The 15596-nt window shown below is 40.7% G+C and overlaps 1 protein-coding gene across 4 annotated transcripts; it reads left to right on the plus strand.

Annotated features, from left to right (window-relative positions):
- Positions 1–407: 407 nt before the first annotated feature.
- On the plus strand, positions 408–10137 carry LOC139554489 (myelin basic protein-like). Of its 4 annotated transcripts, XM_071367308.1 has the most exons (7): positions 409–659; positions 5795–5887; positions 6685–6714; positions 6968–6988; positions 8102–8185; positions 8304–8319; positions 9007–9137. In XM_071367308.1, exons 1-6 carry the CDS (start codon positions 540–542, stop codon positions 8307–8309), a joined length of 354 nt encoding a protein of 117 aa, XP_071223409.1. In that variant the 5' UTR covers positions 409–539; the 3' UTR covers positions 8310–8319; positions 9007–9137. The 4 variants fall into 4 exon arrangements, with proteins under 4 accessions (XP_071223407.1, XP_071223409.1, XP_071223408.1 ...); XM_071367306.1 differs by lacking the exon at positions 8304–8319 and having other exon boundaries at positions 408–659; positions 9007–10137; XM_071367309.1 differs by lacking the exon at positions 6968–6988 and having other exon boundaries at positions 411–659.
- Positions 10138–15596: the final 5459 nt, after the last annotated feature.

Here is a 15596-nt window from a genome sequence, read left to right on the forward strand (position 1 = left end):
GATTAACAACTTATTTCATAGAGAAATTATTTCCATAGGTTTCAACATTAGTTAGCATTTACATGTTTCCTTTTCTAGTCAACTGTATGGAAAACAGGGCTAATTTAAATCTTATTTTAATATAATCAATCAAAAAAGATATATGGGGTCCATTTAAACAATGGCCTCACAGTGCTGGAGACTGTTTTGCATCAGGGCCCTAGTTCAGGCCGGGCCGGGGGGAGGGGGGGGGGAGTACAATGGCTGGCCCATGCAGAGGGCGGTAGTGACTGACTCCACAGGCACTGAGAGGCCAAAGAACGCCTGGAGTCAGGCCAGCACCATGTACGCCACTGTGCCCGCCTACCCCCACCTGACCTGCCTCATCTCCCATGATACATTGGGGCACGGGGACGACACCTTCAAAGACTGCCCGTTCAACATCAGACAGATAGAAAAGTATCCAAGGAGCAACAGCAGAGCGATTACAGAGTTGGTTTGAAAGGTCTTAATCCCAGATACAGAGCAGTCGTCCCAGCCCTACCTAACCACTATCCAGCATGGCCACAGCGAGTACCTCAGGGCAAAGCTCATTTGGACTGAGCAGGAGGAAGAAGGCCCCTGGCCTGATGGATCAGATTAGCACGTTCTTTGGAGGTGACAAAAACAAAAGGAGCAAGGTGAGCATCTGGGGTTACCAACTGTTATGATCAATGGCCTCACCAAGACTCTTCCAGTCTATAGAGTTCTAATATGATGATGGTATGGATAGATCTCTCCAGTTTTTGTGTGCAGTCGAGAGAGATTCTTTGAAAAAAGGTGATTTATTTATTGTGCAGAGCTAAAATACTTGTAGAATACCTGATGTAATAATCTTAGATAATTGGTCATTTAATTTTTATTCTAGATCTACCCAAAATATCAAATGGACAACTTGCTGTACAGATTGTTTGGCATTGTTTCTCCATGTTAAGGATTTTTGAGGGGGGAAATTAATAGCTATAGAACCGCTAAAGATAACAGGGATTCTCATTGATTAACAGGAATACACCATTTATTTGCTGACAATCTCTGGAGAGATTCTCCAGTACGTTTGTATACTTTTTGGCCTGTAGTAGCTCTCATGAGCCAAAAGGGGTCCACGAGAATTGCGTACTACGTCAGACATGTGCACCATGTCATCGCTGTCTCTCTTGCTCTGCTGTGTGTGCATCCTGCTAGCAGTCACTCAAATGGCGAGGGGCTAAAGCTCTTTGGCTGGGACTTGAATTGCATGCGGCTGGCCCACAAGTGGGAAAATGGAGGGAAAATGGTGCCGCACAGCTTCCAGTAAACAGTCACTTTCAAACTAGGAATTTTGTGGCTAATTGTGCTAAAAACGTAATTCTGCTCATAGATTATGCATGTATGAACTACACATTGACACATTCAACCCAAAGCAGGAGGTTTAAAAAATATTTAATAGTTCCGAGGCATGTCTTTAATGTTTATGACCAACATTGAAAAAATCAATACCTTACCTCTTAAAATATTGTTGAAGTATAGTTCCTCAAATTATTGCAATAGTCAGAATCAAGTCGAATACATTCCAAAGGGTCCATCTAATTTCCATTTTAGTTCTAAACTTCTTTTTAGGCTTGAATCTTAATTGACCACTGAATTTTAATTGACCACTGAATTATTTTGGATAGCTGTGTGTTTCACTGGGTGTTTGCTGTCATAAGTGCATTGCTACAAATTCTCCAGAAGCTTCCCCAGTGGGAAAGTGTGAGAATGTAACTTTTGAAATGGACAGGTGTGTTTCGTATGATCACAGTTTGAATTCAGGTGTCTAATATACAACTACTGCATAGCTTGAATTCATAAAACGTTGACCACCATTTATTTAGCTGTACAGACTTGATAGCAAACGGAATATCCAATGTGATCTGTCTGCATCATGCACCAGTTGGTCCTCTGCGGGTTTCAAGGTCTCGTGTTTTTTCCTCAAGCTAAGCAAATCGATCAAACACCCCCAAATGATTCTGAGCCTCGTCTTTATTTTCTCTCGAGTTTATTGCAACCAAAACTAGGGAAGGGGGGCACATTGCTGAGTGATGGCAGGTTAACAACTGCTTATCTCTGATGTTATGAATTTTTCTGTCATGTTTTGTCAATATATATGCATTTTAACCCGGAAAATTGCATAATTTTCCCATTGCAGACATTCTAAAAGAATATCTAGTCTTCTCCACTCAGCGCTTGTATTAATCACTGTCAGCTATGATAATGGAAATTAACATTATGCTCTAGGTTGGGTTACAGACCTAGGATCCTTTTTTGACCAGTATTTATCATAGCAAAATAATCCTGCTGCAACAGGATTTGAACGTTTAGCCCATAATGTTGCTTGATCTGTGGTTATGGACTGGACAAAAGTAGGCTACAAAGTGCGATACTGTTAATATAATCGTGTCTTAGTGCGGATTTTCAGTAAATTTGTGTAAATCACGAAGCTCATCCACATTTCCTGCAGCGCAGGGAAATTCTTAGCAACAAAAAAGTTATCCAATTAAAACCTATATCTGGAGGGAGGGGCCTTGAAAAGGCTTGAATTCAGCCTGAATTTTCTTGCTGTAGTAAAGTTCATGGATATCTGAATTTATTTCTGCACAATTATACTTTACTTTCTAGAATAGGTTATTTATACACATTTTGAACATCTTCCATTGAAGTGCAATCCTCCATACAGACAGCTTTTAAAAAACAACACAATCACCTCCATGTAAGGGAGCATTTGGTTATGCAACCCTTTTTTTGAACTCATCTGTGTGCATTTCATTTAATTTCTAATTTCCTTGAGCAAACCATGTAAAAAAACTAACTCTGTGAACTAGGATGCTTAACATTGCAAAGAAATACAGAGCAGAGCATCTGTTCAGAAAGTCACCTCAAGTTGAAAAATTGCTTAAAATACATACAGTACATACTGTACAAAGTAGTTTATGGACCCATTTTCGTCTAAAATGACATACCCAAATCTAACTGCCTGTAGCTCAGGACCTGAAGCAAGGATATGCATATTCTTGACACCATTTGAAAGAAACACTTTAAAGTTTATGGAAATGTGAAATTAATGTAGGATAATATAACACATTAGATCCGGTAAAAGATAATACAAACAAAAAAACATGCATTTTCTATTATAATTTTTTTTCATCATCATTGAAATGCAAGAGAAAGGCCATCATATAATATTGCAGTTTAGGCGCAATTTAGATTTTGGCCACTAGATGTCAGCAGTGTGTGTGCAACGTTTCAGATTGATCCAGTGAAGAATTGCAATACTGGACAATATTTTGTATCAAGTCTGCCCAAATGTGCCGAATTGGTCAATTAATACATTTTCAAGTACATAACTATAGAGAACATACAAAAATGATATGGTAATACAAAATGTAAGTTTACACACTACCAGGAATGTCATACATGATGGATCATTAGCTCATACACTAACTTTCACACATCTAGTTGGCCAGGTGAGGTGGGTGTGGAGCCAGAGACAGCAGGGTTTCAAACTGTAGAACCCAGTTCCTACATTTGAATATAAAAATTGATTTTATCAAACAAAACTATGCTACATTTTATCTCTGGGACCCTCAGGATGACAAATCAGAGCAAGATTACTGAATGTAAGTATCAGAAATCAGGATAAGACCCAGATGCAGACAGCTAGAATCACAGATGTTTATTGACCCAAACAGGGGGCAGGCAAAAGACAGGTCAAAGGCACACAGAGGTCCATAATATAGGGCAGAGTCAATAAGGTACAGAACAGCAGGCAGGCTGTTCTGTAAACAGAAGACAAAGGACAGTGAGACACAGGTTTTATTCTTAGACACATGAAACGTAGGATGGATACAAAGGGTGTGGGGCAACAGAAGGCGAACAGCATAGTGGCTAAGTATTTTAGAGATTGGGAACGGGCCAATGAAACGGGGGAAAAGTTTACGGGACTCCACCTGGAGGGGCAGGTATGCTGACTTCTTCCTCTTGCTCGGTGAAGAGTGGGGGCTGATATCCCAAGGAACACTCAAAGGGCAAGAGACCAGTGGCCGAGCAGGGAAGGGTGTTGAGGGCATATTCCACCCACACGAGTTGCTGGCTCCAGGTGGTGGGGTTGGCAGAGACAAGGCAACAAAGGGCCGTCTCCAGGTCCTGATTGGCTCGCTCCGACTGGCCATTAGATTGGGGATGGAAACCAGAGGACAGGCTGGCCGACGACCCAATGAGATTGCAGAACGCCTTCCAGAACTGGGACGAGAACTGGGGACCCCGATCGGAGACCATGTCGACCGGAAGTCCATGGATCCAGAAGACATGCTGCACCATGAGCTCCTTGGCTGAGGGTAACTTTGGAAGAAGAATAAAATGGATAGTATTGTTGCCGTCTGACGGGGGAAGCCCAGTAACAAAGCCTCTCTCCCGGACAACGGAGACTCGAACTTCCGTACTTCCACCACAAACTCCTCCAGACTGAGGCAGACGGCAGACTGTTGCTCCGACACTGCCGTAGCCCAGGCGAGTGCCCTCCCGTACATCAGCGTTGTACGCTATCCTCGAGCGGTCCGAGGGGAACGAAGAAGGCTGCAGCTCGAAGAAGAGGGAGCACTGGGAGAGAAAGACCCGGTAGGTTCCAGAATCTCCAGTGGAACGCTCGGGAGGAGGTAAGCGGGGTTCTCGGGAAACTGGTGTAGGCTGGGAAGAAACGTCACTGGTGGCGGGATTGCTGAGAGTCTGGTGAATAACTGGTGTGGCTTGCTGCTTTGTAAGGAGTCTGCGGAATTGCTCCAGTAATGTATCGAACGCCTGGTCATGGCGTTCCGCCCGGGTATGGAGTCCCTCCATAAGGCATTGCAGTAACTCCTTGTGTCTTCCAATGATGGCTTCTTGCTGGGAGACAGCCTTGTGGCGCAGGTCTGAGTCTGCTGGGTCGGTCATGACCAGTTCCTACTATCAAAACTCAGGATAAGACCCAGATGCAGACAGCTAGAATCAAAGATGTTTATTGACCCAAACAGGGGGCAGGCAAAAGACAGGTCAAGGGAAGGCAGAGGTCCGTAATCCAGGGCAGAGTCAATAAGGTACAGAATAGCAGGCAGGGTCAGGGCAGGCAGAGGTTCGTAATCAGGTCAAAGTCAGGCAGGTACAGAACGGCAGGCAGGCTCGAGTCAGGGCAGGCAGAAATGGTCAGAACCGGGGGAACAAGGAAACAGAAACATGAGAAAGCAGGAAGATGGGAAAACAAGCTGTTAAGACCTGACAAGACAATACGAACCGGCAACAGACAAACAGAGAACGCAGGTTGAAATGCAGAGGGGATAATGGGGAAGATTTGCGACACCTGGAGGGGGGTGGAGACAAGCACAAAAACAGGTGAAACTGATCAGGGTGTGACAGTAAGTACATTATTTACCCTCAGAGATGAATGTATCAAACCAGTTGCTGTGATAAAAGTTTTTTGTTGTTGTGCACTCTCCTCAAACAATAGCATAGTATTTTTTCACTGTATTAGCTACTGTAAATTGGACAGTGCAGTTAGATTAACAAGAATTTAAGCCTCTCCGCCCATATCAGAAATGTCTATGTCCTGGGAAAAGTTCTTGTTACTTACAACGTCATGCTAATCACATTAGCGCACGTTAGCTCAACCGTCCCGGTATAGGGACACCGATCCCGTAGAGGTTCATGTACTCACAGCCATTTAATTGAGCCTGATTGTCCAACGTTAGCAGTGAGACTTCTGTGAGTTTTTGACTACTCTTTATACCTTTAGGGGTCCTTCCGGGGTCACGCCACCTCCCCCAAGACAGCCCCTCGACGTCGGGCTAATGAGAATGCCGTAATGCATTTCTTCAGGAGCTTGAGCGTGAGTATCTTAGATTGACAACCTCTGTGCGATTTTATATATCATAACATGTATTATATTCGTTTTATTTAAACAAATTGTAATTGTCAAGTTGAAAAGGTTGTGAAATAAATATATTGAACTTACTCTTACAAGACTCTTACAAGACACAAGATGTTTTGTTGTCGAAGAATTATAAACTAGTTTAATTGTCAATGGTATTTATCTTACCTGAAGCATTGTAGAGACCTTGGAGAAAATGTATTACCTGAAGTGGCATCCGCTTTGGTCAATGGTGATTGTTTGATACAGTATAAGAAGGGCATGATCAAACTTGCCATACAATTGGAACAAGATTGACTTGTAGCTGTAAATAAGCGGTTTTGTAGTGCATTACAGTATTCATCTTCACCCAGTCATGTGCCTATTTATATTGATGAGAGAACCTACTGCTCAGAGAATAATGTAGCAGTGTGTTCTCTCATCAAGATAAATGTAAACTTGGACAAAGTTATTTTTCACCCATTTGAAGTTCTCCAGCAACTTTTGGTTTCATTATTCATAATCTAGACAGACCAGATGTTTTGCCCAGCTCTGGTCCTCATTAGGAGACATATCCACAAGATATTGGGTAGAGTAGTCATCGAGCACAAGTCAGTTTCTCTAGGCCTGCACCACTCCTTCAAACTTTCAAAAGTACTGTTTTTTTTTAAATTAAACTCTCTGCTGTTGCAAAGGGTTTTCCTCATTAGCCTTATGTTTCCATCTTTGAACTCATGGAATAGGACCTTATCATTTGTTGGGTTCTGTATCCTCAGGTGACAGCCTCTCCCCGTCCCAAGTCCAGGGTGAGTTCCATTACCTCCTTTAAAAAACATTTCACTTTACTGTGGTTACTGTTTCTTTAGGCCTCTGCTCGAAAAAAAAAGTGGTAATTATCTTTAAACTGCTCCTTGCTTTTTACAGCGCATGACTTCATGGGCCTGTGCAAGTTCGCTAGCTAGTACAGTAGTTTTACATTTGTTGTTGTTATAGTAACAGGTGCTGCTCCAGTAGGCCTTCATGAATCTTCCTGATTCTCTCTTTTTCTTTCATGTCTAGTGGAGGGAGGTCTTGGGCTTGGTAGGTCATTCAAACTCAACCCTAAACCCCCAAAACAGTGTTGACCTCACAGCCCTGTGTTTGATAATGCCATCTTAAATGTTTCCCTCTGTCTGAAGACTTTCTCTCATGTCCTTCTGTGAGCGTTTTGATTGTGTTCTTCCCTCTTATTTAACGTGTACTCTCCCAACTCTGCATCTTCCTTCCCTTGTGTGATTCTTCAAGACAGTTAACATCCAAAAGAATGCGCATATATTTCTTAGAAAGCCTAAATAACATTTTGCTAAGCACAAACATTGTTGACCTTACTATTCTTACTCTAATGGAAAATGTCAGATGCATGAATCAACGTCGAACACAGTTTTTCTCACATTGGAATTATTCATGGGACGTAGTGGCTGGTGAAAAGCTCAGATACAGCTTATACTGTGGTGACATTACGTCTCATGTTTTCTGTTTCTCTGACATTTTAATTTAGAGTCACTGCTTCTGGATGACTTTGACACTGCTCAACTATTTCTGAACCGCAGCCGGTAAAGACACTCTCAGGGACCCCTATACACAACAGTTTCCGCCTTTCTTTCCGCCCTTCCTTTCCTTTACCAGTCTGTGAGACTCTTTCATCTCTGCCCCATTCTCTGTTCCTGGTGACTCACTAATCTTCCTGCATTTGTGTGTTTCTTCATTCAACTCCTCTGTGTCCACAGAGTGAGCTGTCCAGGGTGTACGAATTGAAATGTGCTCCTTGCCAGTTCTCTGTGTTATGTGTGCTCTGAAGTAATACACGCCTTTGTCTTCCATCTTCTTACCCCCTAAAGGTTGCTGTAATGTTGGTCACTCCTCATTTATTTCTCTTCCTGTCTCGTTCATACCGTTCTTTTACAGTAACAGACCACTGAATGAAGTAAACGGATTTTGATAGAAACATGACATTTCTGGGTTTAATGCAAAAGAGAATTGTGGTAAAGTAACATTTATACCCATTGTGTTTATCAAAATATATTCAAACTCAATATAACTACTAGTTCAACACCATTTTGGTGTCCTCTCCCTACTTCATCCAATGAGAGCTGAGCACTGATTTATACCCAGGTCCAGCCATGTTCCATGTGTTTATAAAGCATCTTGTTCTAGGCCTCGCCACCACATGCTGATGCCACAAAAACATCTTACAGACGCCGCAGAGACCAAGGGACACTGTCCAAAATCTTCAACCTGGTGAGACATCCTGATGTTTTGTGTCCCAAGTTTATCTTGTCGCTGCACAGTTGCACTGTCTAAAGAGTGCACCTGATAAACACTGTTTCTTATTTGTGTTTACCTCTCAAAACAACAGTGGTGATATCGTCAAAGTGAGTAAATTAGAGATGTAACCTAGCCACATCCATCCTGAATCTTCATTCATTTTGACGTAAATCACAAAAAAGCTAATTACATTGCAATTTATTTGACATCATACTAAACTAACATGTGCATGAACTAAATGGACACAATTATATAGGTTTAACTTGACTGGTTGGGCTACACTTTATGATATACAGTATGCTCCTATATATTTACGTAGTTAAAGTGTAATTACAGTGTAGGTACACATTGATATAAACAGGTATTACAGTAAGCAAACAGGTATGTAAGTACACTGTAATTACACTGTACCTGGCTATGTCATTTTTATGTAGATGCATAGGTATTAGGGAAATGAATGGTAAAGTGGATGGTGTCTTTTGTTATCAATGCTTTTTCAGTTTAATCTCTATTGCACAACTCATTTTTATTGATGTCTTTATACCTACCTCAACCCTCTTTCCTGAGAGTATATCCCTGAAAAATGTGACTTTTGACAATCATGCAAACACAAATAACAAATTTAACCCTAATCTTCTCATAGAAAATAGAAACTCCTTCTTTCCATCGAATGGAGACACTCGTCCAACCACGACAAGCACTTTTAAAGCTCTATATTTCCTCCTTTGGTTGTATAGAATTTAATATTTCAGATATCAGTCTAATGTATTACTTCTGCTTCCCTCTGTTTACAGGAGACCAAGTCCCGCCTTCCCCCCAAACGCTGGAGCACCATCTTCTGAGCTCTCCTCCGATGAGAAAACCATGGAAACGGATGAAGAGGAGAAAGGTCTCCGTTTGACAGACTCACAACAACCCTTGACAACGTTAACACACTAACACCAGCATGTCTCCTTTGTTTGTAGACAGTGACACAATCTTGGCACCTAATATTTAGCATGCTGGGGTGAAAGTGTGCAGTCGTTGAGGGTGGGAGCTGTTGTGTGCGTCAATAGCATTATAATCTGAGCTTAAAGGGAAAGTTCTCCTTTAGAGTTTTGGAAATGCAACAAAATGATTCTACTCTAACATTTGGCTCAATGGGCTATTCGCCTCATCTAGCACCCTGTTCTGATGATGCTAGTGTCTACTATTAATGGGTTGTTGTGTTTTTCTATTTGTCTGCATTTTGTACATGGTTGATCTATTCTACGCATAGAAATAGGCTTTATATTCCCCCTTGTTTCTTTCAGGAGCTCAAACACACAACTGTGTTTCGTTTTGTATGTCGCCATTTATGTGAAATCTAGTCTAAGAAAGTGTTTGTGGGTCTTGTTATGCATGCAATTGTCAAAATTGTCTTGTGAAAGTATGTTATGAATCTAGTACTTGCGTATTTGAAAATGTAATGGGAAAACCTGTAAAAGTTATAAACTAACATTATGTAGTATACCAATTACATTTGATTCGTTTAGGCACTTAAATCATCAATGTTGTATAGTGTTATGGTGTCCAAGCCTATTAAAACAACTCATTAAAACAAACGCCCTTCCAAACTGCACTGTTAAACTTTGCAAATGTATATTTCAAAACTGTTTAAGAGCATTTAACATATTTTCTGACTAATCTTTACATTTGTCGTTTCAATGCTTTGGTTAATTTGAAGGTAGCTTTTTGAGTAAAAGAGATGGTGAAATGGGAAGTAGTTTAAGAGGTCTAATATATCTCCATAGTAAAAAAGCGGGTGAGAGCATGTAGTTTTGCAAATTCTTTCTCAAACAATTGTATTATGTGTTTGATTAATTTGTCACTTCCCTTGTGTGCACATATCTGTCTGTTCACTGTGAGTGTTCAATAAAAAATATGATTAAAACTTTATAAATTCATACATTTTTCTGAGGATGCTCAATAACATACACTTGGTGCTAAAGGTGAAGAAATGGATTGTAGACCAGAATAATGTGTTTCTTGTCAAATGCTCTTTGAAATAAAGATTTTTAAATTGCCAAAAAGTTCTCAGAATCATACATTTAAATAACTGAAATTGAAGTCCAAAATCCACCTGTCAGGTAGATGGATTATCTTGGCAAAGGTGAAATGCTCACTAACAGGGATGTAAACAAATCCGATTTAAGTCAAAACTGTAACTGGGCCACTAAGGAACATTCAATGTCGTCTTGGTAAGCAACTCCAATGTTGATTTGGCATTGTGTTTTAGGTTATTGTCCTTCTGAAAGATACATTTGTCTCGTAGTGTCTGTGGGAAAGAAGACAATCAGGTATTCCTCTAGGATTTTGCCTGTGATTAGCTCTAATCTGTCTATTTTAATCAACAAAAAAACTCCCTAGTTTTGATGCAGCCACCACCATGCTTGAAAATAAGAAGTGGTACTTAGTGATGTGTTGTGTTGGACTTGCCCCAAACATAACGCGTTGTATTCAGGACATAAAGTTAATTTCTTTGGCACATTTTTTGCAGCTTTTCTTTAGTGCCTTATTTCAAACAGCATCCATGTTTTGGAATATTTTTATTCCATACAGGCTTCCTTCTTTTTACTCTGTCATTTAGTTTAGTATTGTGGAGTAAGTACAATGTAGCTGATCCATCGTCAGTTTTCTCCTATCACAGCTATTAAACTCCGTAACTGTTTTAATGTCACCATAGGCCTATGGAACAGTTTCCTTCCTCTCCGGCGACTGAGTTAGATAGGACGCCTGTATCTTTGTAGTGACTGGGTGTATTGATACACCATCCAAAGTGTAACTATATAACAACTTCACTATGTTCCTAGGGATATTCAATGTTGACTTCTTTTTATACTCGTCTACCAATAAGTTCCCTTTTTTGCAAGGCATTTGAAAACCTTACTGGTCATTCTGGTTGAATCTGTGTTTGAAATTCACTGCTCGACTGAAGAACCTTACATGGGGGGTACAGAGATAAGGGAGTCAGACCCCTTGACTTTTTCCACATTTTGTTACGTTACAGGCTTATCCTAAAATGGATGAAATATTTTTTCCCCTCATTAACCTACACACGATACCCGATAATGACAAAGCCAAAACGTAAATATCACATTGACATAAGTATTCAGACCCTTTACTCAGTACTTTGTTGAAGTACCTTTGGCAGCGATTACAGCCTTGAGTCTTCTTGGGTATGACGTACATTTATTTGGGGAGTTTCACGCATTCTTCTCTGCAGATCCTAACAAGCTCTGTCAGGTTGGATGGGGAGTGTTGCTGCACATCTATTTCCAGGCAACCGCAGGGCTCTCCAGAGGGTGGTGCAGTCTGCCCAACGCATCACCGGGGGCACACTGCCTGCCCTCCAGGACACATACAGCACCCGATGACACAGGAAGACCAAAAAGATCATCAAAGCCATCAACCACCCAAGCAACGGCCTGTTCACCCCGCCATCATGCAGAAGGCGAGGTCAGTACAGGTGCATCCAAGCTGGGACTGAGAGACTGAAAAACAGCTTCTATCTCAAGGCCATCAGACTGTTAAATAGCCATCACTAGCCAGCTACCACCCGGTTACTTAACCCTGCACCTTAGAGGCTGCTGCCCTATATACATAGACATGGAATCACTGTTCACTTTAATAATGGAACACTAGGCACTTTAATAATGTTTACATTCTGCTTTACTCATCTTGTATGTATATACTGTATTCTATTCTGCTGTAGATTTGTCAATGCCACTCTGACATTGCTCGTTCTAATATTTCTATATTCCATTCTTTTACTTTTAGATTTGTGTGTGTGTTGTGAATTGTTAGATAGTACTGCACTGTTGGAGCTAGGAACACAAGCATTTTGCTACACCTGCAATAACATCTGCTAAAAATGTGAATGTGACCAATAAAATTTGATTTGATTTATTGCACGCAGTGTGAGTTTTTTTCCCCATCTACCAATAGGTGCCCTTATTTTCAAGGCATTGGAAAACCTCCCTGGTCTCTGTGGTTGAAATTCACTGGCCAACTGAGGGACCTTAAAGATAATTGTATCTGTGGAGTAGTCATTCAAAAATCTTGTTCAACACTATTTTTGCACACAGAGTGTGCATGCAACTTATTATGTGACTTGTTAAGCACATTTTTACTCCTGAACTTATTTAGGCTTGCCATAACAAAGGGGTTGAATACTTATTGACTCAAGACATTTCAGCTTTCCATATGTTCTTAATTTGTAAAATATTCTAAAAACATAATTCCACTTTGACATTGTGTGTAGGCCAGTGACAACATCCCAATTTAATCAATTTTGAATTCAGGCTGTAACAACAAAATGTGGAAAAAGTCAAGGGGTGTGAATGCTTTCTGAAGGCGCTGTATATGCATCAGCTAATACCAACTCAGAAAGTCATTGTAGGATCGTGTAGGGGTCTTCTTTTTCCCAATATTGCATGTCCCTTTGGAGTGGAAATCTCTATACCCCCTGGTATAAACTGTGCACCTGAACACATCAAAACACTATCAGTCCATAATCTCCATCTCTTACTGTCTCAATGTCTAGTATTTAAGCTCAAGGCTTTCTTGGCATAGTGTCCTTGTTGTACAGGTTTTGATCAAACTCTGTGTATACTATGTGTGCATCCCAAATGGCACCCTTTCCCCTATATAGTGTACTACTTTTGACCAGATGATGCACTAGCTGCACTATATAATGAATAGGGTGACATTTGGGATGAAACCTATGTGTGTGTTTGATCATGAAAACAATTTTAGCAGCAAACTATGAGGATCACAAGACATCACCCTTGCTGCCTTTAGCAAGAGACTCGCTGTGTTCCCTGTGAGTTCTGCTACCCATAATTATTGCAGAACTGCATTTAGCCTGCATACACTCAGTGGTCAAAAGTACTTAAATAAAAATATTTTGGGGGTATCTGTACTTTGCTATTTATATGATTCTTTTTTTTATTTACCACCTCAATTTCATGGTAGTCATGTCTCATCGCTGCAACTCCCGTATGGACTTGGTGAAGGTCGAGAGCCGTGCGTCCTCCGAAACATGACCCAACCAAGCCGCACTGCTTCTTGAAACAATACCCGCTTAACCCAGAAGCCAGCCACGCCAAGGTGGCGGAGGAAACACCGTACAGCTGGCTACCGTGTCAGCGTGCATGCTCCCGGCTGCGACAGAGCCTGGGTTCGAACCAGGATCTCTAGCGGGACAGCTAGCACTGCGATGGAGTGCCTTAGACCACTGTGCCATTCGGGAGGCTACTATTTATATTTCTGACAACTTTTACTTTTACTTCACTAGTGTACATTCCTAAAGAAAATATTGTACTTTTTACTCCATACATTTTCCCTGACAACCCAAAGTATTCGTTACCTTTTTGAATGCTTAACAGGACAGGAAAATGGTCCAATTCACACACTTATCAAGAGAACATCCCTGGTAATCTCTACTGCCTCTGATCTGGCGGAATCACGAAACACAAATGCATCTTTTGTAAATAATGCGTTGAAGTGTGCCCCTGGCTATTCGTACATTTTAAAAACAATAAAATGGTGCCGTCTGCATTGCTTAATTAATATAAGGAAATTTAATTGACTTATATTTTTACTTCTACTTTTGATAGTATATTTTAGCAATTACAGTTACTTTTGATACTTAAGTATATTTAAAACCAAATACTTTTAGACTTATACTCAAGTACTATTTTACTGGGTGACTTTCACTTTTACTTGAGAAACTTTCTATTAAGGTATCTATATTTTTACTCAAGTATAACAATTGGGTACTTTTTCCACCACCGCATAGACTTTCAATGTAATTTCTTCAAAATTCCTGGGAAGCAAAGGACCATACTTGCGGCTTTCCGTAAGTTACCCAATTTGACATGAATGAACCTGATAACTTATTGTTCAAACCATATCTGTGGAAACAAGATTTTATTGTCTCAATTACATTCACAGATGGCTCATGATAAGATCATTTGGCTCATTTAAATATACAAAAAAATCAGGGACGCAACTTTCATTGGGGAAATTGCATTTTTGTCCCCCCCAGTTTTATCATTGGAATGTGATACAAAATTGGGCAACTTTAGGACCATGCGGACACCTCCAAGCAGTCAGGTAGGCTTTGGAGTGTTTATCCAACTAGATAAAAAAAATAATATATATATATAAAAGTACAGTTCCAGGCAAGATTTTAGACACACCTACTCATTCAAGGGTTTACATTTATTTTGACAATTTTCTACATTGTAGAATAACAGTGAAGACATCAAAACAATGAAATAACACATAAGGAATCACGTATTAACCAAAAAAAGTGTTAAACTAATCAAAATATATTTTATATTTGGATTCTTCAAAGTAGCCACCATTTGCCTTGATGACAGCTTTACAAACTGTTGGCATTCTCTCAACCAGCTTCATGAGGTAGTCACCTGGAATGGATTTCAAATAACAGTTGTGCCTTGATAATTTGTGGAATTTAATATTATGGCAAGAACAGCCCAAATAAGCAAAGAGAAACGACAGTCCTTCATTACTTAGAGACATGAAGGTCAGTCAATCCGGAAAATTTCAAGAACTTTGAAAGTTTCTTCAAGTGCAGTCGCAAAAACCATCAAGCACTATGATGAAAATGGCTCTCATGAGGACCGCCACAGGGAAGGAAGACAAAGAGTTCATCAGACTTAGCAGCCTCAGAAATTCCAGTAAAAGACACATCTCAACATCAACTGTTCAGAGGAGACTGGTGAATGAGACCTCCATGGTCGAATTGCTGCAAAGAAATCACTACTAAAGGACACCAATAATAAGAAGAGACTTGCTTGGGCCAAACTGGAAATCTGTCCCTTGGTCTGATGAGTCCAAATGTGAGATTTTTGGTTCCAACCGCTGTGTCTTTGCGAGACGCAGAGTAGGTGAACGGATGATCTCCGCAAGTGTGGTTCAAACCGTAAAGCATGGAGGAGGAGCTGTGATGGTGTGGGGGTGCTTTGCTGGTGACACTGTCTGTGATTTATTTCGAATTCAAGGCACTCTTAACCAGCATGTCTACCACAGAATTCTGCAGCAATACGCCATCCAATCTGGTTTGCGCTTAGTGGGACTATCATTTGTTTTTCAACAGAACAATGACCCAACACACCTTCAGGCTCTGTAAGGGCTATTTGCCCAAGAAGGAGAGTGATGGAGTGCTGCATCAGATTACCTGGCCTCAACAATCACCTGACCTCCACCCACTTAAGATGGTTTGGGATGAGTTGGACCGCAGATTGAAGGAAAAGCAGCCAACAAGTGCTCAGCATATTTCGGACCTCCTTCAAGACTGCATTCCAGGTGAAGCTGGTTGAGAGAATGTCAAGAG

Source organism: Salvelinus alpinus, chromosome 26, assembly GCF_045679555.1.
Source record: "Salvelinus alpinus chromosome 26, SLU_Salpinus.1, whole genome shotgun sequence".
NCBI lineage: Eukaryota > Metazoa > Chordata > Actinopteri > Salmoniformes > Salmonidae > Salvelinus > Salvelinus alpinus.